The 26328-nt window shown below is 38.3% G+C and overlaps 1 protein-coding gene across 1 annotated transcript in view; it reads right to left on the bottom strand.

The window, feature by feature from the left end:
* C4H8orf34 (chromosome 4 C8orf34 homolog) overlaps nucleotides 1-26328 on the bottom strand; it is a 376094-nt gene that overhangs the window by 77244 nt on the left and 272522 nt on the right. Inside the window, 1 exon segment of the mRNA XM_027577874.1 lies at nucleotides 12555-12637. Coding sequence (XP_027433675.1) covers nucleotides 12555-12637 — 83 coding nt within the window.

The raw sequence follows: 26328 nt of genomic DNA, 5'->3' as shown, positions 1-26328 counted from the left end.
ACATTACAAAGCATATTACATATACAGAAGAAAACCAACCCTCTTGTAGATTTGTTGATTTCTTAAGTTAGAAATGCTCACTATTCTCAAGTTTTTCTCAGTGAGTTAATGATTTTATTTATTTTTAAAGATTTTATTTACTTATTTGAGAGAGACAGAAAGAGCACAAGCAGGGAGAGAGGCAGAGGCAGAAGGAGAGGGTCAAGCAGACTCCCTGATGATCGGGCAGCCCCATGAGGGGCTCGATCCCAGGACCTGAGCTGGTCAGATGCTTGCTTAACCGACTGAGCCACTCAGGCACCCCCAGTTAACGACTTTAAAAAAGTATTGTTATTCTGTTTGATTTTTTTAAATAGATTTTATTTATCTATTTGAGAGAGAGAGAGCATGAGCAGGGGGAGGGGCAGAAGGAGAGGGAGAGGGAGAAGCAGACAGCGGCCGCTCCCCGCTGAGCAACCAGCCGACTCTGGGTGGGGGGGTGCTCAATTCCAGGACGCTATCCCAAGAACCAGAGATCACGACCTGAGCTGAAGTCAGATGCTTAAACGACTGAGCCACCCAGGCACCCCTGTCACTCTGTTTGATTTTTAATGCATGTATGTACTAATCACTTCATTCATCCATTTATTTGTGTATTTGTATAATCATTTAATTCAATAAATACTGTATGCCAGGCATTCAACTTGATGCTTTCAAAACAAGTTGAGCAAGATAATTTTCTATGACTCTTTCTCTCTTGGAATATACTTGAACACCTTTACAATATGAATTTTTTAAGAAAAATGAACATTTATAAAGGGAAGGTAGTAGTAACTTTTTATGGTTTTACATTCTGTTCTGTTCTTGTCTTGGTTGAATTCTTCCTGGCTATTGGTGCCATATCCAGTGAGATCTACAATATAGTGAGGTCAATTCAACTTAGTGTAGAAGGACAATGGTGAAGTGCTGCCAGAATATTTGCAAATTTACATATCCATATTAAAAGTTGTTAAGTTGAAAGAACCCTTCTAAACAGTCCAAATCTAGTGCCAGAATATCAATCTAATATACCAGTAGGGACAATAGACATCATGAAAATAAAATCTTCATGTTTAATGCTTGGAGGAGTACATTCCATTTTTTAAGTGTTCTGAGTGCATTGCTTATTAGCAGTAATTGGTGGGTGCATATGTGTAAGCTATTTTACTCTATTCCAGAACAATTTCTTTATGACAGTATACTCACTGTACTTAAAAAGTATAAATGATTTTCAAAATTCAAGCAATGAACTCTTTGAGCTTTTTTCAATCGCATGGAGGGGGAAATGAGTATCTAAATTTCTCAAATATTAGAATTTATCTTGTCTTTTCATTTTAGAGAAGAAGAAACCAAAACACAGAAAAACAAAGTGATTTTGTCAAAATCTAACAGTATCTGGCAGCACTGGGCTGAGAAACTTAGCCAATGCGACTGACTGGGCACACAGGTAGGAACCTAGAAATCTGTAGGTTTACCACAATGTTTAACTATATCCACCTTTTTTCTCTCATTAGTTTTACTTTTGCTGTTTATGTCACAACAGAGTTTTTTTTTTTGCAGAAAGTTACACCTATTTATAGAAATATGTATGTTTATTGAGCCAAACAATGTGGATGCACAGTTGACATAAAAAATCACATCCACACCTTCAGATAATGCCAAAAGATATTTAATTACTGAATCTAGTAATCTAACTTAAGTGGAAAAGAGTGTATTGAATCAGAAAATTATATTTTGCAATTTGCTGATTTGGTTTACTAAAATTTGAAAGTAAAGAATTCAGGATATAAGCAGTTCAAGAAAGGAGCTTAATGAATATTGTCCCCCCCCCCCCCCGTGGATGCAATGAAGTATAATCAACCACATATTAGTGACAATGCGTTGTGAAAATTTTCCAAAAACTTTAAATACCTACAATACTCAGTTATTATGTAAATGTGATTGCTGAAGGATATATATCTCCTTGGTGGATTAGTGGATTCCAGTGGTTTTGAAAAAATTAAAAAATAATAATGGGCCAGTAATTAAATAATATCTGCTTTTTGTCTAGTTTTATACCAGGCATGATGGGGAACACAAGAAAGCCTCAAGAAGCATATAATCCAATGGAGCAAGAACAACACACAAGAAGTAATTCAGAAACTATTAGGGAAAAAGGAAAAAGAAAACTGGTGTGGGGTGGACACCAGGGAGACGTGACATGATCTTAGAGCATAGAATCTGAATGGGCAGAGGGGAGGAAAAGAATTCACTATGAATCAAGGAAGAATGGCTTAAGTAAAGGTACACATGCAAGACTATCAATGAAGAGAAGCCAGGCTGACTCCAAACCTAGAATGTCAAGGAATGGCCAACCTGGGTTCTCCGTTTCGCTAGTGCCACATGGTTCATCTTTCATTGTCAATGTTAAAGGTCTACCATGGGAGATTTTATTTGGGGGGGGGAGCAAGATGGCGGAGGAGTAGGAGCCCTGGATTTTGTCTGGTCTCAGGAATTCAGCTGATAGGGATTAAACCATTCTGAATACCTATGAACTCAACAGGAGATCAAAGATAAGAAGAGTAGCAACACTCTGAACAGAAAAGCGACCACTTTCTGGAAGGTAGGACGTGCAGAGAAGTGAATCCGAGGCGATATTCGGGAGGATAGACGGCGGGGGTGGGGGCCTCCCTCGGCCGCTTCTGGCAAGTGCTACAGCCGCGGAGCACAAAGTCAGAACTTTTAGAAGTCGGCTCCGCTGAGGGACGTCGCTCCAGTGGCTCAGCGGGAGGTGGAACCCTCGCGGGACAGTGTGGTCTCAGAACCCTTGGGGTCACAGAAAGACCAGGGGTGACTGAGTGCGCCAGAGCTCCCAGGTATCGGAGCAGGGAAGCCGGCTGCAGAGACGGAGCCGAGGCGCGGGCTCTCAGCTCGGGGTTGCCATAAACTGTGATCCGCAGCCCAGTCGGGCCACTGCTCCTCCAGCAGGGACCCAACAAGCGGCAGAGCCGGGGGGACTCCCCTTCCTCCCCCGGGAGGAGCGGCGCGGAAGCGCACCGCAGGGATCTGCTGGGGTTGGAGACTCCACACGGGGTCGGGTGCCAGAGATAGAAACGCTTGGTCACAGGCCAGGTGAGCATGGAGTGCGGCTGGAGACCGGGGAGACGGGAGTGACTGCTTTTCTCTGGGGGCGCACTGAGGAGTGGGGCCCCGAGTTCTCAGCTCCTCCGGGTGGAGATTGGGAGGCCACCATTTTCGCCCTGGTCCTCCAAAGCTGTACCGAGAGCTTGCAGGGAACAAAAAGCTCCTGAGAGCAAACCCGAGCAGCTTGCTTAGCCCGGACTCACAAGGGCGGGGCAATTCAGCCTCCGGCAAAGACATTTGGGAACCACGGCAACAGGCCCCTCCCCCAGAAGATCAGCACGAACAGCCAGCAAGCCAAGACCAAGTTTACCGATCAAGGAGAAAGGGAGAACTCCAGCGCTAGGGGAATACTGCACATAGAATTCATGGCTTTTTTACCATAATTCATTAGTTTTTCAAAGTTAATTTTTTAACTTTTTTTTTTAATTTTTCTCTTTCCCTTTTTCAACCAACATCTTATCAATCCCTTTTTTAAAAAAATATTTTTTATTTTTCATTTTTAGAGTCATATTTTTATCCCTTCATAGTAGTTACCCTTATTTTTGGCATATATGTATAAGTTGTTCTCTCTTTAAAATTTTGAGATACAGTTTCTTCTAACAGATCAAAATATACCCTAAATCACTAGTGTATGGCTTTGTTCTAGTCTCCTGCCTGATCACATTCTCTCCCTTTTTTTTTTCTTTTTTCTTTTTATTTTTTAAATCTTCTTCTTTCTTTTTAAAAACAACTTCTTATCTTATCAAATCCTTTTATAAAATCTTTTATAGTTTTCATCTTTACAGTCACCTTCCATCCCTTCACTGTATCAGCCCTTATTTTGTACATCTATAAGTCTTTCTTACTTTAAAATTTTAGCAGGCACTTTCTTCTAACAGACCAAAATACGTCCAAAATCTACTATGTGGCACTGATCTATGCACTAGCCTGATCATATTTGATCATATTCTGGTTTTTTTTCGCTCTGTTTTTGTTTGTTTTTATCTTTTTCTTTTTCCTTTTTTTTTTTCTCTTTCTTCTTTCTTTCCCTTTCTTGTCCCCTGGTTTCAGGTCTTTTCTGATTTGTATAGAGTATATTTGCTGGAAATGTTGTTAACCTGTTAGCATTCTGTTCTCTCATTCATCTATTCTCCTCTGGACAAAATGACAAGACGAAAAAAATCACCTCAGGAAAAAAGAACAAGAGAGAGTACTGTCTGCCAGGGACCTACTCAATACAGACATTAGTACGATGTCGGACCTAGAGTTCAGAATCATGACTTTAAATATTCTAGCTGGGCTTGAAAAAAGTGTGGAAGTTATTGAGAGAAACCATTTCTGGAGAAATAAAAGAACTAAAATCTAACCAAGTCGAAATCAAAAAGGCTATGAATGAGATGCAATCAAAAATGGGGACACTAACTGCTAGGATAAATGAGGCAGAAGAGAGAATCAGCGATATAGAAGACCAAATGATGGAAAATAAAGAAGCTGAGAAAAAGAGAGAGAAACAACTACAGGATCACGAGGGCAGAATTCGAGAGATAAGTGATACGATAAGACGAAACAACATTAGAATAATTGGGATCCCAGAAGAAGAAAGAGAGAGAGGGGCAGAAGGTATATTGGAGCAAATTATAGCAGAGAACTTCCCTAATGTGGGGAAGGAAACAGGCATCAAAATCCAGGAGGCACAGAGAACCCCTCTCAAAATCAATAAAAACAGGTCAACACCCCGACATCTAATAGTAAAACTTACAAGTCTCAGAGACAAAGAGAAAATCCTGAAAGCAGCTCGGGAGAAGAGATATGTAACCTACAATGGTAGAAACATTAGATTGGCAACAGACCTATCCACAGAGACCTGGCAGGCCAGAAAGGACTGGCATGATATCTTCAGAGCACTAAATGGGAAAAATATGCAGCCAAGAATACTATATCCAGCTAGGCTGTCATTAAAAATAAAAGGAGAGATCAAAAGCTTCCAGGACAAACAAAAACTAAAGGAATTTGCAAAGACGAAACCAGCCCTCCAAGAAATATTGAAAGGGGTCCTCTAAGCAAAAAGAGAGCCTAAAAGCAGCATAGATCAGAAAGGAACACAGACAATATACAGTAACAGTCACCTTACAGGCAATACAATGGCACTAAATTCATACCTTTCAATAGTTACCCTGAATGTAAATGGGGTAAATGCCCCAATCAAAAGACACAGGCTATCAGAATGGATTAAAAAACAAGACCCATCGATATGCTGTCTGCAAGAGACTCATTTTAGACCCAAAGACACCCACAGATTGAAAGTGAGGGGGTGGAAAACCATTTACCATGCTAATGGACACCAAAAGAAAGCTGGGGTGGCAATCCTTATATCAGACAAATTAGATTTTAAACAAAGACTGTAATAAGAGATGAAGAAGGACACTATATCCTACTTAAAGGGTCTATCCAACAAGAAGATCTAATAATTGCAAATATCTACGCCCCTAACATGGGAGCAGCCAATTATATAAGGCAATTAATAACAAAAGCAAAGAAACACATTGACAACAATACAATAATAGTGGGGGACTTTACCACCCCCTTCACTGAAATGGATAGATCATCTAAGCAAAAGATCAACAAGGAAATAAAGACTTTAAACGACACACTGGACCAAATGGACTTCACAGACATATTCAGAACATTCTATCCCAAAGCAACGGAATACACATTCTTCTCTAGTGCCCATGGAACAGTCTCCAGAATTGATCACATCCTAGGTCACATATCAGGTCTCAACTGATACCAAATGGTTGGGATTATTCCGTGCATATTTTCAGACCACAATGCCTTGAAACTAGAACTCAATCACAAGAGGAAAGTCGGAAAGAACTCAAATACATGGAGGCTAAAGAGCATCCTACTAAAGAATGAATGGGTCAACCAGGAAATTAAAGAAGAATTAAAAAAATTCATGGAAACCAATGAAAATGAAAACACAACTGTTCAAAATCTTTGGGATGCAGCAAAGGCAGTCCTGAGAGGAAAGTATATAGCACTACAAGCCTTTCTCAAGAAACAAGAAAGTTTTCAAATATACAACCTAACCCTACACCTAAAGGAGCTAGAGAAAAAACAGCAAATAAAGCCTAAACCCAGCAGGAGAAGAGAAATAATAAAGATGAGAGCAGAAATCAATGAAATAGAAACCAAAAGAACAGTAGAACAGATCAACGAAACTAGGAGCTGGTTCTTTGAAAGAATTAATAAGATTGATAAACCCCTGGCCAGGCTTATCAAAAAGAAAAGAGAAATGACCCAAATCAAAAAAATCAGGAATGAAAGAGGAGAGATCACAACCAACACCAAAGAAATACAAACAATTATAAGAACATATTATGAGCAACTCTATGCCGGCAAATTAGATAACCTGGAAGAAATGGGTGCATTCCTAGAGATGTATCAACTACCAAAATTGAACCAGGAAGAAATAGAAAACCTGAACAGACGTATAACCACTAAGGAAATTGAAGCAGTCATCAAAAATCTCCCAAAAAACAAAAGCCCAGGGCCAGATGGCTTCCCAGGGGAATTCTATCAGACATTTAAAGAAGAATTAATACCTATTCTCCTGAAACTATTCCAAAAAATAGAAATGGAAGGAAAACTTCTAAACTCATTTTATGAGGCCAGCATTACCTTGACCCAAAACCAGACAAAGACCCCATCAAAAAGGAAAATTACAGACCAATATCCTTGATGAACATGGATGCAAAAATTCTCACCAAAATACTAGCCAATAGGATCCAACAGTACATTAAAAGGATTATTCACCATGACCAAGTCGGATTTATCCCTGGGCTGCAAGGTTGGTTCAACATCTGCAAATCAATCAACGTGATACAATACATTAACAAAAGAAAGAACAAGAACCAAATGATCCTCTCAATAGACGCAGAAAAAGCATTTGACAAAGTACAGCATCCTTTCTTGATCAAAACTCTTCAGAGTATAGGGATAGAGGGTACATACCTCAATCTCATAAAAGCCATCTATGAAAAACCTACAGTGAATATCATTCTCAATGGGGAAAAGCTGAGAACTTTTCCCCTAAGGTCAGGAACGCGGCAGGGATGTCCATTCTCACCACTGCTATTCAACATAGTATTAGAAGTCCTAGCCACAGCAATCAGACAACAAAAAGAAATCAAAGGCATCCAAATCAGCAAGGAGGAAGTCAAACTCTCACTCTTTGCAGATGATATGATACTTTATGTGGAAAACCCAAAAGACTCCACCCCAAAACTGCTAGAACTCATACAGGAATTCAGTAAAGTAGCAGGATATAAAATCAATGCACAGAAATCAGTGGCATTCCTATACACCAACAACAAGACAGAAGAGAGACGAATCAAGGAGTCGATCCCATTTACAATTGCACCCAAAACCATAAGATACCTAGGAATAAATTTAACCAAAGAGACAAAGGATCTGTAGAAACAGATCTGTAGACAAAGGATCTATAGTTTTATAGAAAACTATAAAATACTCATGAAAGAAATTGAAGAAGACACAAAGAAATGGAAAAACGTTCCATGCTCATGGATTGGAAGAACAAACATTGTGAAGATGTCAGTGCTCCCTAGAGCAATCTACACATTCAATGCAATCCCCATCCAAATACTATCCACTTTTTTCAAAGAAATGGAACAAACAATCCTAAAATTTGTATGGAACCAGAAGAGACCCCGAATTGCCAGAAGAATATTGAAAAAGAAAAGCAAAGCTGGTGGCATCACAATTCTGGACTTCCAGCTCTATTACAAAGCTGTCATCATCAAGACAGTATGGTACTGGCACAAAAACAGGCACATAGATCAATGGAACAGAATAGAGAGCCCAGAAATGGACTCTCAACTCTATGGTCAACTAATCTTTGACAAAGCATGAAAGAATGTCCAGTGGAAAAAAAGACAGTCTCTTCAACAAACGGTGTTGGGAAAATTGGACAGCCACATGCAGAAGAAAGAAACTGGACCATTTCCTTACACCACACACAAAAATAGACTCCAAATGGTTGAAAGACCTAAACGTGAGACAGGAGTCTATCAAAATCCTAAAGGAGAACACAGGCAGCAACCTCTTCGATCTCAGCCGCAGCAAGTTCTTCTAGAAACATCGCCAAAGGCAAGGGAAGCAAGGGCAAAAATGCACTATTGGGATTTCATCAAGATAAAAAGCTTTTGCACAGCAAAAGAAACAGTCCACAAAACCAAAAGACAACCGACAGAATGGGAGAACATATTTTCAAATGACATATCAAATAAATGGCTAGTATCCAAAATCTATAAAGAACTTATCAAACTCAACACCCAAAGAACAAATAATCCAATCAAGAAATGGGCAGAAGACATGAACAGGCATTTTTCCAAAGAAGACATCCAAATGGCCAACAGACACATGAAAAAGTGTTCAACATCGCTCAGCATCAGGGAAATCCAAATCAACACCTCAATGAGATACCACCTTACACCAGTCAGAATGGCTAAAATTAACAAGTCAGGAAATGACAGGTGTTGGCAGGGATGCAGAGAAAGGGGAACCCTCCTACACTGTTGGTGGGAATGCAAGCTGGTGCAACCCCTCTGGAAAATAGTATGGAGGTTCCTCAAACAGTTGAAAATAGAGCTACCATACGATCCAGTAATTGCACTACTGGGTATTTACAACAAAGATACAAATGTAGGGATCCGAAGGGGTACATGCACCCCAATGTTTATAGCAGCAATGTCCACCATAGCCAAACTGTGGAAAGAGCCAAGATGTCCATCGACAGATGAATGGATAAAGAAGATGTGGTATATATACACAATGGAATATTATGCAGCCATCAAAAGGAATGAGATCTTGCCATTTGCAACGACATGGCTGGAACTGGAGTGTGTTATGCTGAGTGAAATAAGTCAATCAGAGAAAGACATGTATCATATGACCTCACTGATATGAGGAACTCTTAATCTCAGGAAACAAACTGAGGGTTGCTGGAGTGGTGGTGGGTGGGAGGGGTGGGGTGGCTGGGTGGTAGACATTGGGGAAGGTATGTGCTATGGTGAGCGCTGTGAATTGTACAAGACTGATGAATCACAGATCTGTACTTCTGAAACAAATAATGCAATATATGTTAAAAAATAAAAAAGAAGAAGAAGATTGCAGGAGGGGAAGAATGAAGGGGAGTAAATTGGAGGGGGAGAGAAACCATGAGAGATGATGTACTCTGAAAAACAAACTGAGGGTTCTGGAGGGGAGGGGGGTGGGGGGATGGGTTAGCCTGGTGATGGGTATTAAAGAAGGCACATTCTGTGTGGAGCACTGGGTGTTATGCACAATGAATCATGGAACACTACATCAAAAAGTAATGATGTAATGTATGGTGATTAACATAACAATAAAAAATTATTTAAAAAAAAAGGTCTACCATGGGAGTATATCATCTCGTTAGTACTATAAAAGATTTCAGTATAAAGAAACTACTATCATTTCTTGTCTTGTGCTACACTGGCATTGGCTTATGTTCCCACAACACATTGTTTTGTTTTGTTAAGATTTTATTTATTTAAGAGAGTCAGAGATAGTGACAGAAATAGCAAGAGAGAGCACAAGCTGGGAGGAGAGGGACAAGCAGACTCCCCACAGAGCAGGGATCCTGACACAGGGCTCGATCCTAGGACCCGGAGATCATGACCTGAGCAGAAGGCAGACGCTTAACCGACTGAGCCACCCAGGCGCCCCAACACTTTGTTTTTTAATGTTTAATGTTGTTAACATTTGACATGTAAAAAAGTATATATAGTTGACCCTTGAACAACACGAGTTTCAACTGCATGGGTCCTCTTACACATGGATTTCTTTCAATAAATACAGTGCAGTACTATAAATGTATTCTCCTTATGATTTTCTTAATAACATTTTCTTTTCTCTAACTTACTTTATTGTAAGAATACAGTATACAGTACATATATAAAATATGTGTTAATCAACTATATTATTGGTAAGGCTTCTGGTCAACAGTAGGCTATTAACAGTTAAGTTTTTGGTGAGTCAAAAATTATACTTGGATTTTCAACTGTGCAAGGGGTTGGCACCCCTAACTCCCATGTTGGTCAAGGGTCAACTGTATAAAATATATATATAACGTATATATACATATATGTATATATATATATGTATATATAGTAAAAAATATATATAGTATATTTAGTTACAAAGCACAATGGTAAACAGCTTCAAACGGCCTGCTAACTTAAGGATTAGACCATTTCCAATAACCTGCATACACCTGTGAGCACCTGCCTTATCCTATCTCCTTGCTTCCCCATCCCCCGAGGATAACCACCATTTTGAGTCTTTCATTCCCTTCTTTAAATATAATTTTATCATTTATGTATGTTTTCCTAAAGAATATATTATTTAGATTTGCTAGTTTTGAGCTTTATAAAAATGGTGTTCTATGACTTGCTTTTGTTCAATCAGTATTAGGCTTTTAAGACTCATTCAGTTGTGAGCTGTAAATTGCTCATACAGATTGGGAGACCCACTGCCATTTTCAGATCAGTTGCTTTAAATCAGCCAGAGTGGTAAGTATTTACATCATGGAAAACATCAATCTCTACAAATCAGGGCTTTCTTTTCAAAAAAAGAGTTGTTAATTTTACCAGCACACCTCTGATTTCAACCATCCTATGTGTGTATTTGAAATGCAGTTTTCTATAATGGGACAATTCCACAGTGTATCCACTTTCCCATCCACCAGCATATCAACAAAGGTTGTTCACGTTTCTTGGTACCTGAGACTTGTTTCTCTAAGATATTTACCCAGACGTGGAGTTTCTAAGCTTTAAATTATGTGACTATTCAAGACTTTAAAATAATGGAAAACTGTTTCCAAAATTGTTTAAGCCCCACCTAGGATGTATGAGTTTCTTTTCATCTCTGTCTTCACCAGCACTTTTGTTTGATTTCCTAATTAATACCAAACCAAAGCTTGTAAAACAACATCCCCCTAGGGTCTTAATTTGCTTTTCTTTGATTACTACAGTAGTTAAGCATTTTTTGTATGTTCATTTGGCCCATTTGTGTTTCCTCTTCTGTGAAATATCTGTTCATATCTCTTGCTTATTTTTCTATTGGTTTGTTGATCTTTATTAAATTGTATGGTGTTTATGTATTCTAAATATTCGTCTTTAATCAGTGACAAATATATTGCAAAAGTATTTTGCTATTTTGTGGCTTATTGATTCACCTATTTCTGGCATCTTTTGATGAGAAGGAGTTTTTAACACTCTATACTTGAGTTAAATTTTTTTGTTATGCTTTGGGATTTTTTTTTTCACCTTCTTTAATATGTCCTTCTCTATCTAAATGTAAGGAAAATATTTTCCCATAGCTTCTTTTCTAATTATCCCAACTGGATGTACTGACCACATCTAGCCAGAACACTGAATGATGAAGTGGTGATATATCTTAGACGCCATTGTCATGGCCCTATATGTACTTTTTTATTTATGCCGGAAACATTTTGAAGTCCCCTGACATGAACTTAATGTGCTGTGTGTCTTTTTTTTAAGGTTTTGTTTATTAGAGAGAGAGAGAAAGCACAAGCAGGGGAAGGAGAGCAAGGGGGAGAAGCAGACTCCCCACTGAGCAGGAAGCCCTACAGGGGGACTCGATCCAGGGACTCCAGGATCATGACCCAAGCCGAAGGCAGTCGCTTAACCCACTGAGCCACCCAGGCACCCCTTAATATGCTGTGTTAAGGAGTTTGAATTGTGTCCTATAGAAAATGGGATAAAAGAAGCAGCTTTACTTTTAGAAAGGTAATAAACTAAAAAGAGATAAGACAGTACAAGGAGTACCCATTTATAGGCTTGTTCCAGTAGGCAGAGAAAAAGGACGAAAGCACAGAGGAGGTAGTGTCAGGGAAGATGAAGAGGAGGCTGGTTTGGGAGGAAATTCACTGCCACAATTTGAGACCAATTTAATAAGGCTGAGAAAGAGGGAGGAAAACCCAGCATGGTGCTGACATTTCTGCTGGAAAGTCTGAAGGGATCTATAATGTGAAAATGGGAGTAGGCAAGGTAAGTTACAAAAACAAGTTTAAAGGAGTGACAAAATTTGGGGCGGAGCCAACATATAATTGACCAGTTTGTCCCTAAATCAGGCACAGACATGAGGAGGCTGTTCCTCAGAATCCACATGTCTTGTTTGCTTTTCTCCTTTCCCTTAACCTCTGACATACACATACACGAGGGAGTGGTGGATATATGACTGACCGTTACCATGATCTGGATGATCTGGAGCAGGGCAAGATGTTTGGTTTTGTTTCTTTCTTTCTTTGTTTTTTAATCTTCAGGTGCCATTCAAATACAGTAAATATTGTTGGATTCAAAACTTACCCAAAGAATCTGGTATTTCATCTGGAGAATGAAGTGCTTGTGAAGTTTCCTCCGTCCTTTCTGCCAGGTTGTCTCCTTGAAGCCTAAATAATTAAAAATGGTCATTGAAACCTTGAATAATGTTGAATTGTGAAATGTGAACCATACACTACTGGGGACATGACTATGAACTTTTCCAACTTAAAATCAGACGCCATTCCTCAAAGTAGAAATAAAGGTTTACTAAAGCCTTTGTCATATAGTGTTTTTGTTTTTGTAGCCTTTAAGGACAAGTCTTGCATCATCTTTTTTCCTTATATAAATGGGAAGATTAAGTCTAGGCAGAATCTGCTTTTCTTCTCAGCCTGACTGGAGGAAGGTTTATAAGCAAACATTTTCACTAAAACTACAGTGGGGAAGTGAGTGGAAGAAAAGCAGGAGTCCAACACAGTGGGCTCGCCTTACTTCTGGATCCAGGGGCATGAGAGGGTTTCCATGATTACACAGAGGTTTATCAAACACAGTTCTCCAAGTCAACCAAACTTGAGCTTAAAGGCCTGCAGGTCAAGGTAAGTCTCAACAATGGAAGTTAAGATTCCTAATCTGTGTGACTCCCCAGGGTTCTCATAGACACTGGGTCTTCAGGAAGGGAAGACATGGGTACTTTTAAGACAATATATTTCTGAACTTCTGTCTCCACCCTGCAATGGTGAGACTAGCGATATCTAACTCAAACAGTCTGGATTTACCTTATACTGTGAAATCACCCTATCAAATGAGGTAGAGCTTATTAATAACTGTTGGAACTCTGTCCTAAGAATAAGCTCTGCTAATATTGGAGGACAGTATATCAGATAATCCAGAGATTGGAAGTTTCTATTGGTGCCCTTATTTTTTTCTTGTATTTAGCTGATGGCAAGTGCCCTCATGGCAGAATATTAATAAATGCATAACAAATAGCATTGATATTTTTAAAAATACAAACGCAAGTACAATCCATAACTGTACAAGGCTCAAAAGTTAAACTTTTCAACTGCCTTACATCTTTGCTTTTATATGCCACAGTAGAATGACATACTAATTTGCATTTTGCTTTTGCATATTCAAGCACATATGCATGACTTTTTACCTTTTGTGTAACTATAAATAGTATAAATTATATTCTCATCTTTATTATTTTAATATTAAGTTAATATTAATATTAAATTCTGCACATTTTTGCACACATTATATATTAATAGTTACATATTACCTTCTGTACACAAAACCATATTTACTGTATTATATAAGCTAACTAAAGAATTCTCAAGAGTAATTTGCTGATAGGACATTTTTTGGTCAAATATATACATTTTATACCTTTTTTATTGATTTTATACTTTGAATTAATTTTTAAAATTTTACTTTGAAAGAACAACATCACTTTTAAATGATTTAGCTACATACTTCTCAAATCTGTCCAACTATTTTTTATTTTGTTTATTTCTAATCATTAGAATAAATCACTAAACTGCAGTATCAAATAGTCTTTTTGCATTTCCTTTGTCTAGGACCATTTCATCAAATTTTCAAAGAGATAAAGTATGTAGAAACATGAAATACTGCAAGGTGTAAGTAAACATTATTATTAAAAATTGACAACGAAATCCAACATATTTGGGTATTTCAAATTAGATTAAAAACCTAAATGGAAAATAAATCTCCAACAAAGGCAGAAAGAAAGAAGCAAGAAATAAAAACTAAGTTGTAAATTTCTTTTTGCTCACTGCAAGCTTCAATAAGAAAGATTTATTTTGTATTTATTAATATGCTCAGTAATAAGCCTAATGTGGTAGAGATGTAAATAAGTGACAACTGATCCTGATTTCAGACTTCTCAATTTAGCTGAGTCAAAAAGACAAATGGCCATGAAAGCAACTCAACAGATTGGGTGGCCTTGAAGCTGGCTCATCTCTGTCCAAACACTGCCCTCCAGATACCTTAAGAGTTGGAGTTACCGTGACTTGGCACCAACTCCATTAAGGAATGCTTCACAGCCCTGCTATCCTGGAGTGCTCTGCCAGTGTTTCCCAAACTGTAATCCACACAGCACCACTTCTGTAAGAGGTTAATAGGCACTATGCAAACAAGGGTTATGTGGGCAAGTCCGGGAAATTCAGTCTTAATGAAAGTTAAATCTTTTTTTTCCTTTACACTACAAGAGTTTTACTTATACTCCCGAACCTTTACTCTTTGCTTTCTAAAACTCCTTTTCCATATTAAACACTCTCTTATATTCTCAATATCTAAACAAAATGTTTCCTGTCCCGCCTTGTCATCACTGAAACCCTTTTCCAAGAATACTGCACCCTTTTTTCCTCTAAGAATATGAGAGTGTATCCTCTCCAAAAGAAGCTGCGTAATTCCTTGACCTCAGATAACACAGGATTAGAAATATTAACCTTCCTTCTTTCTGCCTGTGAAGACTTTGCTCAGAATCAAAGTTTTCTTCTTCAACTCAAGCATCATTATCACCTTGAATGATTTCTGTGTTCTTGTGTATCTACCCACTAATTTGGCTCTTGATCTCTAATCTGGAAATCTTCCCTTCTACTTTACCTTCTCTCGCCCAAGGACAGATAACCCAGAATTGCTCCGTGTCAGCAATCTTTCAATCCAATGTTCTGTTCTCTGACAATAAACTTGCCTCCTTTAGGCTCTTTCACAAACTTACTGTTCTTAACACTTTCTCTTCAGTCAAATATGGATCCCAATTTCTTTTTCTCCCAGGTACCTGGCCTCTCCTCGTTCCAGTTCTGCCCCACTCAGCTGGGACTTGTGGTCTCCTCAGTTCCCGTGCACCTACATCCTCCCGTCATTACTGACCAACCAGACCCTAATTCTGCATTAATCCATCATTTTCCTACACATGTGCACCTGGAGCAATGCGGAAGAAAGTCAGACACTCTAGGATTGGTGAGTACAAGTCAATGGTCTCCAACTTTAAACTTGGGCTTCTTGGCTTCTTGGTTGTCTTTCTTCTGTTCCTTTCAAAGTCTTTACAAAACTATTATCTCTTTTTTAGCTCACCTAGAAAAATGATATATTAAGGAAGAAAGATCTGCTACTCCCCCTCACACAGCACCTACAGAATTATCTTCAGCCCAGCCAGTATTCACCACCTTTCTAATTCACAAAGGGTGGGACCCTCTGTCCTATGTAAGGCTCAGACCATCCATTTAGGCTGATGATTTGGATCCCCTCATCTCATCTCTCTCTTGGACCTTGATTTATTTTATCCATTACCATTCATTCTGTTCATCCCCATTGCTCATTTCCCACAGCATAGAAGCAAGCTCATTTCTCTTTCAGCTGTAAAAAAAAAAAAGACAAACACAAAACAAAATCCCTCCCATAATTACCTCAAACATCTAACTGTTGCTTTTTCTCGCTCATTCGTCTTTGAACAAAACTCTCTAAATATTCTTCATTCATTACCTTTGCTTCCATAGTTTTCATTCATTCCTCAACTTATTTTAATTGGTCTGTGTCTCTCCCATTCTGAAATGACTGTCTGGCCTAATTGCCATATAAAACAGAAACTTCTAATACCTTATTTTTATTTAACTTTCAACTGTACTTTGTATGCACACTCTTTTCCCAATCTCTTTTATACCAACTCTCTGAATCAGCTCATCTACTCATGGTTTTAATTACATACAGATTGACATTTTTCAAATCTTTATCTTGAGTCCTCAGCTCAAGATTGATAAAGCCAAATTTTTGTAGGACGTTTTACTTGGATGCACCAAAAACATCACAAAGGCAACATGTCCAAAAGCAGACTCATTTTCTTCATCACCTTGTATTGCTAATCAATCCCAGTGTTGCTAATTATGCCTCCTAAGGAGATTTCCTGAATCCATCACTTCTTCTTTATACACTACTATAAGTTTGCTGCTCATTTTTATTCACCTGGATTATTACATAATGTCCTCACTGATGGTCATACTTAGAAACTTGCCCTTCAAAAACCAATTTTCCATATGACTACCAGAATGTTCAAAACAAATCCAAACATATTACTCTTATGATTTAAATATTTTAGTGCAAGAGATCTTAACATGAGTATTTTTAGAGGGTCTGTGGGCAGGTTTTAGGGGAATCACAATAATTCACAGTAAATGGAATGAAAAGTTTTTGGCAGATGTGCTCTTTTTGGACAGGGAGACAGTAACTTCAACCAGATTTTCAAAATAATTCTTGACTCCAAAAAGTTTAAGAACTACCATTTTTACTGGCTTCTCATCACCTGCAAGATGAGTTATGGTTTCCTTACCAAGTCATTTGAGTCTCTCTATTGCCCAACACCTACCTGTTTCTGCAAATTCATCTTCTTTGATTTTATACACTTCATAAAGCTCACTGCTTTTACTTTTTTGCAGGTATTTTGTTATTAAGGCTCTGAACTATTATATAATTATCTCTGGCATGTCTTACTTCCCCTCTTTTATTATTTGGTTTAATCCTGGTTTTTCATTCTAGAGTCTCTTCTTTTCAGAACCTTTTCTTTCAGAAGTCTTAGCACCTATGCAAAACTTTACCATTGCTCTTGCTTTACTATATTTTAATTGTCTGTTTAGATGTCTGTTTGTCAATACACTCCAAGTGTCTTAAAGGCAGGAATTTTATTTTTCATATTTTTATGTCCCTAAAACCTAGCTTAGGTTGAGCTTGATACATTGGTAAGCTCTAAAAGAGATTTCTTAAGGCATTTTTTAATGATTAGCTCACCTTGGAGATAAGGACAGGAAAACAGGGCACACCCTATATATGAAGAATTTTCTACAGAATACTATAATAGAGTTACATTTCCTTGAAAAGAGGTAACGCTATCTGGCGTATATTTAGGGTTAGACAGTTCTTAACCTGGTTTGCCCTAATGCAGAACATGAGACAGAGGCTTATGTGCCAGTGCTTGTATGACCTGGGGAACAGGAGTGAAGGACATGGGAGTAAAATGCAAAAGGAGAGAAACACAATACAAGGATGTGTCATTGAGCCAACCTCTGTACAGATGGTTGCAGCACAATCCCAAAGAATTCTGAGGATCCTTATGAAATGTGTCCACTTGAAGGACGAAAGGGTAAAGAATTTATCCATAGGCTCCTGGTCAATGGTTGTCCTTGAGCACTGATAACTCTGAACCTATAAATTGCATATACATTGGTATTGAGTGATTCTCATTGGTTATCCCAGGGCAGGAAATGAGATATAATAGATACTAGCAAAAGTGGGATGCTAAAGATTGCACCAGCACAAAGCTGGTTGCTACAGTTAGGAATATGTGCAGGTACAGTTGCTAATAAGAAGTATCTGAAATGACATACAGGTGGGGCTGATAATGACAGGAAATGTATTTGGCTTTAAAGTAAATCAATCAGATTTAATTTTATATTGACCAGTGAGAACTGGCTAAAGGAAATGCTATTACTATACCTATTAGTAAATTCTATCTCTGAGTTTGTGAATCAAAAATCATCTTCCATGGACTCAGTCTTTTTTTTTTTTAAAGATTTTATTTATTTATTAGAGAGCGAGCAAGAGAGAAACAGCATGAGAGGGGAGCGAGTCAGAGGGAGAAGCAGGCTCCCCACTGAGCAGGGAGCCCGATGTGGGACTCGATCCCAGGACCCCGGGATCATGACCTGAGCCGAAGGCAGTCGCTTAAGCAACTGAGCCACCCAGGCGCCCCCCATGGACTCAGTCTTAATAGTGACTAAACCAATGAATGATAGCATCCTCAGAGACTGTTGGAATGTCTACCACAGAGCCTATCATAGTACCAGGCACAGATATGATCAATAAATATTTGTTAAGTAAATGTTATCAAAAATTCCCTGGGTCTTATAAAATCGATTTAAGGATGATGGACCAGTCAAGAGAAAGAAGGCTGAAGCTCATTTAGGAGATTGGTAGCTATAGCAGTGGCTCAAATTTTGGTGTTTGCAGATGTTTTAAGATTCAGTTGATCCCAATGTCTCATCCTGTAAGAAGCAGGGAAACCAAAAACAGGGTCAAATAGCAGCCCAGTTCTCGTTCAAAATGGTCAGTAAAAACACACTATTCCATATCCACTCAGAGGAGGAAGTTTTGAATATTGTAAGCAGTGGGAGAATTGAAAAGATTAGTGCCACTTTTCTTTTATACTTAAAAAAAAATCCAAAACACTCAAAAAGGAGACATACTTCCCTTTTCTTTAAATCTCTGGTATTGTCAGTCCAGTTGAACTATGTGATGTGAGGAGAGAAGATTCAAATAAGTGAATTCTTACTTTTTCACTTTGGCCTAGAAGACATTCTAGGCTCATCTAAAGATGAGCAATCATCTTTCTGTTTTTATGTTATTACACTATATATTATGTATTTTAATTTTCCTCGAATACTTTCTGGAAGAAAGTAGTATCTAACTATAACTAGAATGGACACTTATCAAATGTTTCTTTGAACCAAATTGCATACACTATGGTATGCATGAAATTAAATGCCAAGCTAACATTTCTAGCCTGTATAGTTCAGAGGACATGATAAACAAAATCTGGATTAATAGGAGAAACGTTAATAGAGTAGGTGGTATTTGAACTGAGCTTTGATAAAGCTAAAGTTTGATTAGAAAAAAAGAGAGAGTGAGAAAGGAGTATAGCTGGGTCTGGATCAAGTAGGACTTTCTACAATGTCATCTAGAAATTTGATGCTAAAATTCCTAGTCTTCTTCCCTGATGAAAACGGAAGCCAGTGGAGGGTTGAGGCAGAGTGACATGATCAGACTTCCACTTTGAGAAGGATGTGCTGTGTTGAGCATAGACTGCTGGGGAGCAAAGATGAAAGCAGGGAAATTCTTTAGGAGGTTATTTCACCAATCTTGTTGAGAGTCGAGCATGGCTTGCCTAAGGGTGTCAATGGTGGAGGTGGTAAGAAGAGGACTGATTGTGGATAAATTCTGTAGGTGGAGCCAATAGCACACCTGACAAATTAGATTTGGGGGGACAGGGGGTGGGGAAGGAGAAAGAGAGAGAGAGAGAGGAATAAAAAAAATGTTGCCATTTTTCTGTCCCTAGCAACTGAAATCACCATGTTGCCATTTGCTGAGATAAGGAACACTGAGGGGAGAGCAGATTTGTTGGGGATGAAGTGGAATTTAGTTGGGGACATGGTAAGTTTAAAATGCATTTTAGACATGTAAGTAGAGGTGTGGAGAGGCAGATGGACATCCATGTGGAGATGCTGAAAAGACTTTAAGGGGCTGTGGAAGGAGGCGTGCCCTTTCTGGATTCTACGACCTCTACAAAGGACTTCAGAATATGATATACTACTATTTAGGTCAGCTGTTTTGTTGAAGAATATGATATTGTTCCATGGGAAAATAAATAGCATATCATAATAAATAACAATTACAGCAAGTGAACCACAATAAACAGTTTTAGTTTTCAGAAATTTTGAACCATTTTCTTCAAACGGTTAGAAATTAACTTATCTCTCCCTCCAAAGTCTGCTTTTAATTCACAAAGACTCTTTTATAGAATCAGTCATTGAGTCATTTCTAAGTCTCCTTCTAAACGTTAATATTCCATTTTAGGATTCCAGTATGCGTCTCCAGAATTATTTTTTGAGAAAAATTCTAACTTATTGTCACTTACTCAATTTTGAAGTCTTAAAAAAGCCACAGTTGTCATCAACGTCAAAAATTTACTGGGGACCTTCAAAGGCCAAGCTCTCCACTAAGCCCTGAGCCCACAATGTGGCATGAGACCTGCATGGATTTGCATGATCTTTCTAATTTCTTTGCAAGTTTTTGTGAAGTTAGAGATCAGGCCTGAGACTCTGACACTGTCGGGGGCCTAGTATATTCACTTATCTTTGTGCCCCTTGAATAATGATGTAATTTGAATGGCATTTCTCTGAATTCACTAAACACTTATCGTAATTCCTTTTCTATCCTACAGCTGCTGTTCTCTGAAACTTTGCTGCCCTCCTCCCTAAGTTCTTCAGGGAATTACCTGGACATTCTTCCTCCCATACTCTTTTTGAAACCCAGGGACACCACCCGGCATTCTCCCTTACCCCTGGCCATTCCAGTTTGACCCTCTGGTGAATGATCTGCTTACTGTGACTCGGGCCCTTTGACACCATCTCTCCGACTTCTTGGCAGCCTTCTCTAGACCCCCGACAGAGATCTACCTCCCAGAGCCTCCAGCAAATACTCCTTCCAGCAGTCCCCCGATTTCCCTTCTTATTTTAGCATAGTCGTTTTAAAATCTTCCTTCCAGCATTCATCCGAGGAACTCTTGCTGTTTCTTGACTCTGGCTGTTTAGGTCACATGAGGATAAGTAACAATGCGACAGAATGAAGCACTTTTTTCCTGAAAGCAGAAGGTGGTAGAGTAACATCATCCTCCTTCACCAGAGGGCTTCCCTTAAATATTGCTTTTTAAATTCCCTACCTCATTCGCAAGAACATCCGAACATCAACCTCTAAAATAGAAAGACTGATGGTAACGCAGAGATAAAAACCATGCTCTTTCCTGCTAAATTTTCCTTTTAACTTCTTATCTTCTGAAAATGAACTATGGGTATGTAAACTCTGTGACTCTCCAATCAAGTGTAGAGCTCTCTCCTGCCGGGCCAGTTGCAGACAGGTAGCTGCCTTAGGTGGCCTCTTATCTGGGCTGCTAATTACTCTCCTGGCAGAGGCTTAAGAATTTGAAACCTAAATTTGAGGAAAGCACACGTGGAAAATACACATTTCATTTTCACTCTCCTCTGCTTTATCTCAACTCAAAGGTAAAAATGTCAACACAAAGTAAGGTGGAGAAGATCAGGCATAGAGCAGGATTGATTCTCAGACCCTTTGGGACTACTAGAGCAGTTTCCAGGCAGATGTGACCGGAATGTGGGCCACTGACTCCCACACCTTGGCCAGATTGTTACATGAACGAAGGACATTACTGGAGGCACTCCAACCGTCCCGAATCTGAGGCGGCCATGAGAAAGGATTAAAATCAAATTGCCAAATGGCTCTGGAGCTAACGAAACGTCAAGAGAAAGCAGCCAAACACAGAAGGTCTGAGCTAGAGGCAGCTCTGGGCATTGGAATTCTCAAGTTTCCTCCGGCACAGCATTCGTGCACGTTTTTAACCCGATTCCATGTCTATCGTCTGGCAAAGTGGAGGTATGCTTTCGGTCTGCCATCATCCCTAGAGAGGACTCTTTTTAAAATGTCTCTAAAGGAAACAGGCACTTAATGTACTTATTTGACTTTATAGACCAGTGGTTCTTAACTTGTAGTATGAATTAGACTCTTCTAGAGGACATTAAAGCCCAGATTGCTGGGCTCCACCCATAGAGTTTCTGATTCAGAAGGTCTAGAATACAGCCCAAGGATTTCTGTTTCTACGAAGTTCCCAGGTGATGCTAATACTGATGGCCAGGGGACTGCTCTCTCTGTAGTGCCTCCTTTCTTCACAGCTACGCAAGGACATGGCTTCCCCCATCCCCCATCCATTCTCAGGGTGGTCCTAGTATTGTGCCATACCTGGAACAACAAAAATAGAGAAGGATCTACCAGGGGTTGTTAGTATCTTTCTTTCTCTAACTTGCCAAGTATTGACTTTTTTAGCTGAACACTAAATTTTAGTCCCAGGTGTATATGATTCCATCTTATATCCATCTCTTCCATAATAGAGGTTAAAAATCCAAGTCAGATTCCTCTTGAGCTCAGGATGCTATATACTTAGCCTAACTCAGAGAATTGCCTGGTCAGCAGGCATCTAGCTCAGCAGCAGCTGTGAGAGGTCTTTTTAAAGAGCTGATTTCTAACAGGCTGAAAAATGGAATTATGGGGGCAGCCAAAACACCCTTTTGGAAAAATGCCAAAACTTTTGTTCCTTCCTTAGCCATTCCTTCCTTCAATCAGAGACCCCTTATTCACAGTACTAAAACAGAAGGCTGCATCACATATGTACCTGACAGAAGACCACCCCCTCTTTCCTATATCTCCTGGAAGCATGTGTTAGATTGCTTAGGAGCCATTCTCTCTCCCACTCTCTGGTAGTTAAAAACAAACTCAACCCTGTCAGGCTTTTTTATGCTATAGCACCGGTAGAGACAATGTGTCTTGCTGCCTTAGTCAGATGGTTTATGTTCCTTTCTTTGCTTTTTCCATTTCACAAAATTTGGAATAATTGGAATTCAGCTGTGGTAACTAGTAGAATTATGAGGTATACTGAAATTCCCAAATTATGAGTGCTATTACTTTATACCAGAGAGAGGTAATGTTTTAGCAGGGTTCTATCTGCTCACAGATGGCAATTGAGAAAATGTTGCCAGTGATATGCAGTATTACAAACTGAGCAATTTTTACTTGGTATGGAACTAGCATGAAAGAATGAACCACGGGCAGCCTCATGGAAATCCTTCTTGATAAAGTTGTACATTTTGGGGAGGATTAAGTAAAGGAAATCCCACCAAATCCTACCAAGTTCCATCTACTTAGGAGGGATGGTGGATAGAGGACAGGGAAAATCTGAGAAGATCCACTTAGAAACCACTGTGCACTGAGGTTATAGCCTAAGAAAAGTGAGCTAGCTGGCTTCTACATCATACAGAAAGGCTGCTCCGGTGGGATTTTACGACTTGACTTCCCCATAAAGGTAACTCTTCACATTCCAATAAAGGACGGTAGAATACAAAACATTTAAGCATACAAACACGGTTCCCCTTTTTTCCATGCTTTAATGTAGGCCTGATGTACCCATAACAGGCAATAAACAGTTGCTAATTGAGTCAATCAGTCTTTAGCATTATCTCTAAGTTTGAGATCTTTTCTATGTTGTAAGTTTGTTGTAGGACAGGAAGCTTGGCTTGTTTAAGTTTGTTTTTAGCAATGACCCTGTGTAATAAATGCAACCTTCGATAATAAATTTTTTTAAATTCCTCAATATTAAGTTGCCATATTTATTAGTATTTGGACAACATAATGAAATTTTCTGATAAGCAAGTTGGTGATCTGGCAAACAAGATCGGTTTAGAAAACGTTAAGTATGTGGGACCCCTGAAGAGATTATAATAGAAAAGATAAAGGCATTTCTTTTATTCTTTTAACAATGCTTTTAAAATTCTTAAGAAGGACAACACTGAATACAAATGTCTGCATAATTGGAAAAGCCAATAAGCCATAAAGATATTAGGATGATTCATCTTTTGGCATAACATTCTAAAAAAAGAAATACATTCAGTGACTTACTAGGGAATATAAATACTGCTTTGTTAAATTTTAGCTACCTTAGTCTAGAATTTATTTTTTCTGATGTGCATATTGATTGATCTCTCAAAATATTCACAGTATTTGTTTATGGTGAGATTTTTTTCTCTGTGCCTTCTGCTTTAGGAAAACAAAAATGGTTTGTATTGGTACCAAGACCTAGCTTGTACATAAGATTTTTCCAAGGGGTTTTGAGTATTTCTTAATTTATTATTGTATAATTATCATATTTCAAATCATGTTAGTATTCCACAGATTTTATTTATTTTTCTGACTTTTATATGGCATGGTTTAGATGCTCTAGAATTTCTGATTTCAAGTGAGAAAACAAATTATTATATTTAAAACTCTGAAGAAAATTCATTAAAAACCTCAAACGACTTTTCCTAAAAACACAGATATATTGAAACATAATACATCATGGGCAGTGATATCAAAACTATTGGCTTTTCTTTTTGGGAATTTCATACTCTGTTTTTTTCTTTTTTTTTTATTTTTTCTTTTTTATTTATTTTTATTTTATTATGTTATGTTAATCACCATACATTACATCATTAGGTTTTTTTCTTTAAATTTTTTATTGTTATGTTAATCTCCATACATTACATCATTAGTTTTTGATGTAGTGTTCCATGATTCATTGTTTGTGTATAACACCCAGTGCTCCACGCAGAACGTGCCCTCTTTAATACCCATCACCAGGCTAACCCATCCCCCCACCCCCCTCCCCTCTAGAACCCTCAGTTTGTTTTTCAGAGTCCATAGTCTCTCATGGTTCATCTCCCCCTCCGATTTCCCCCCCTTCATTTTTCCCTTCCTACTATCTTCTTCTTTTTTTCTTTTTAACATATAATGTATTATTTGTTTCAGAGGTACAGGTTTGTGATTCAACAGTCTTACACAATTCACAGCGCTCACCATAGTACATACCCTCCCCAATGTCATACTCTGTTTTGAGCACTAATGTTTATAACTGAAACTATTACATATTCTAAGAATTTTGGGTTTTATTCTGAAATGTTATCAGAAAATCCAGAATTTATTGACACTTGGTATTCTTTGTTTTAATAGTAATAATATCTCCAGTCTGGTTTGATTCTAAAATATTTCTTTTATATTAATGAAGCTAATTAACTATTTGACAATTCTGGAACTGGTTAATAGAAGACACTAATAGAGATAAAATTACTATAATTACACATTTGATATGACTTATGCAGGCCATTCAGGAATTGTGACCCAATTATAAAGGTAATTAGCATAACAAATAATTGAAAGTAACTGCAATTTCAATTTTACTACAAAGTGTACCAGGGAGGTCCAGAATGTCAAGCAAGTGAATAAATAAGTTTTCAGATAAAGATAATGATGTGAAATATAATTTTTCACTTTTGTTCCTATTTCTTACATAAGATAACTCATCTTGTGCCAGTAGGGAAACAAAAATGGGGGAAAAAATAGGAAGAGTCGTTTAAATCAATCTTCCATATTATGATAACAAAATAAAGCCCACAGTGCTGTTGCTATTGCAGTATTAGAAAGGGTATTTAAGCAAGACTATATATTAGCAGACTTTCAAAAATTACTCTTTTCACATCATGTTTGGTATTCTTGGTTGTATATATATGCACAAAACTGAGGAACCCATGATTTTCTGTCAAAGCAATTTCTATGATTATTTTATCCATAGAGATAGCATTTAAATAAAAATCCTTTCTCAAACAAACTGTCATCATTTATCAGATCACTTGAATAGCATGTTTTTATCCTGTGTCATTCTATCAAACACCTTGTTTTAATGTTCCAAAAGGAAAAAATGCCAAATACACTTCAGGCCTATTCTTATTTTCCTAAGGTTTTTTTAAGGTAGCCGCTTTACCTAGGAACTAATTTGCTGATGAAACAATTGCCCTCCTATGCCCAAGAGGGGAGCCCTTAGGAAACACCCAATAAAAAACCCCAAAAAACAAAACCAAACCAAACAAACAAATAAAACCTTAGTTAGAAGCACTTACAAAAAAAAAAAAAAGGTTTGTAAAAACTGGAATTTCAGGGGCATCGCTGTAACAAATCAATAGATGTTTGGGGATATTGCTTGTGTTGAGGGAGATTATTTATTTGAACAACAAAATAGCATCTTGTACATTGCAACATTCCTCTACTCTTGGGGTGCCCCACCCGATTCTTGCCTCCTTCCTAAATGAATGTTAAAAGTCATTGACAATGGTGTGGGCGCTGCAGTGTATCCAGCTTGCTCATGGATGCTCAGCCAGTAAGTAGCAAATCTGGGGCACTGTTAGAGTCTGAGGTTCAAGGCCCTAACTACATGCTTTCCTTGTTTTGCAGGCTCACCCAGCGAGATGGATCAATTATCAAATCATAGCGATTCAATCTGAAAATAAGGGTTCCACCTCATGACCTCATCACCACCTCCTAATACTATCACCTATAGGGTTAGGATTCAACATATGAATTTTGAGGAGACACAAACATTTAA

This window comes from Zalophus californianus, chromosome 4 (assembly GCF_009762305.2).
Source record: "Zalophus californianus isolate mZalCal1 chromosome 4, mZalCal1.pri.v2, whole genome shotgun sequence".
Taxonomy (NCBI): domain Eukaryota; kingdom Metazoa; phylum Chordata; class Mammalia; order Carnivora; family Otariidae; genus Zalophus; species Zalophus californianus.
This window is presented reverse-complemented; position numbering and strand designations above follow the sequence as displayed.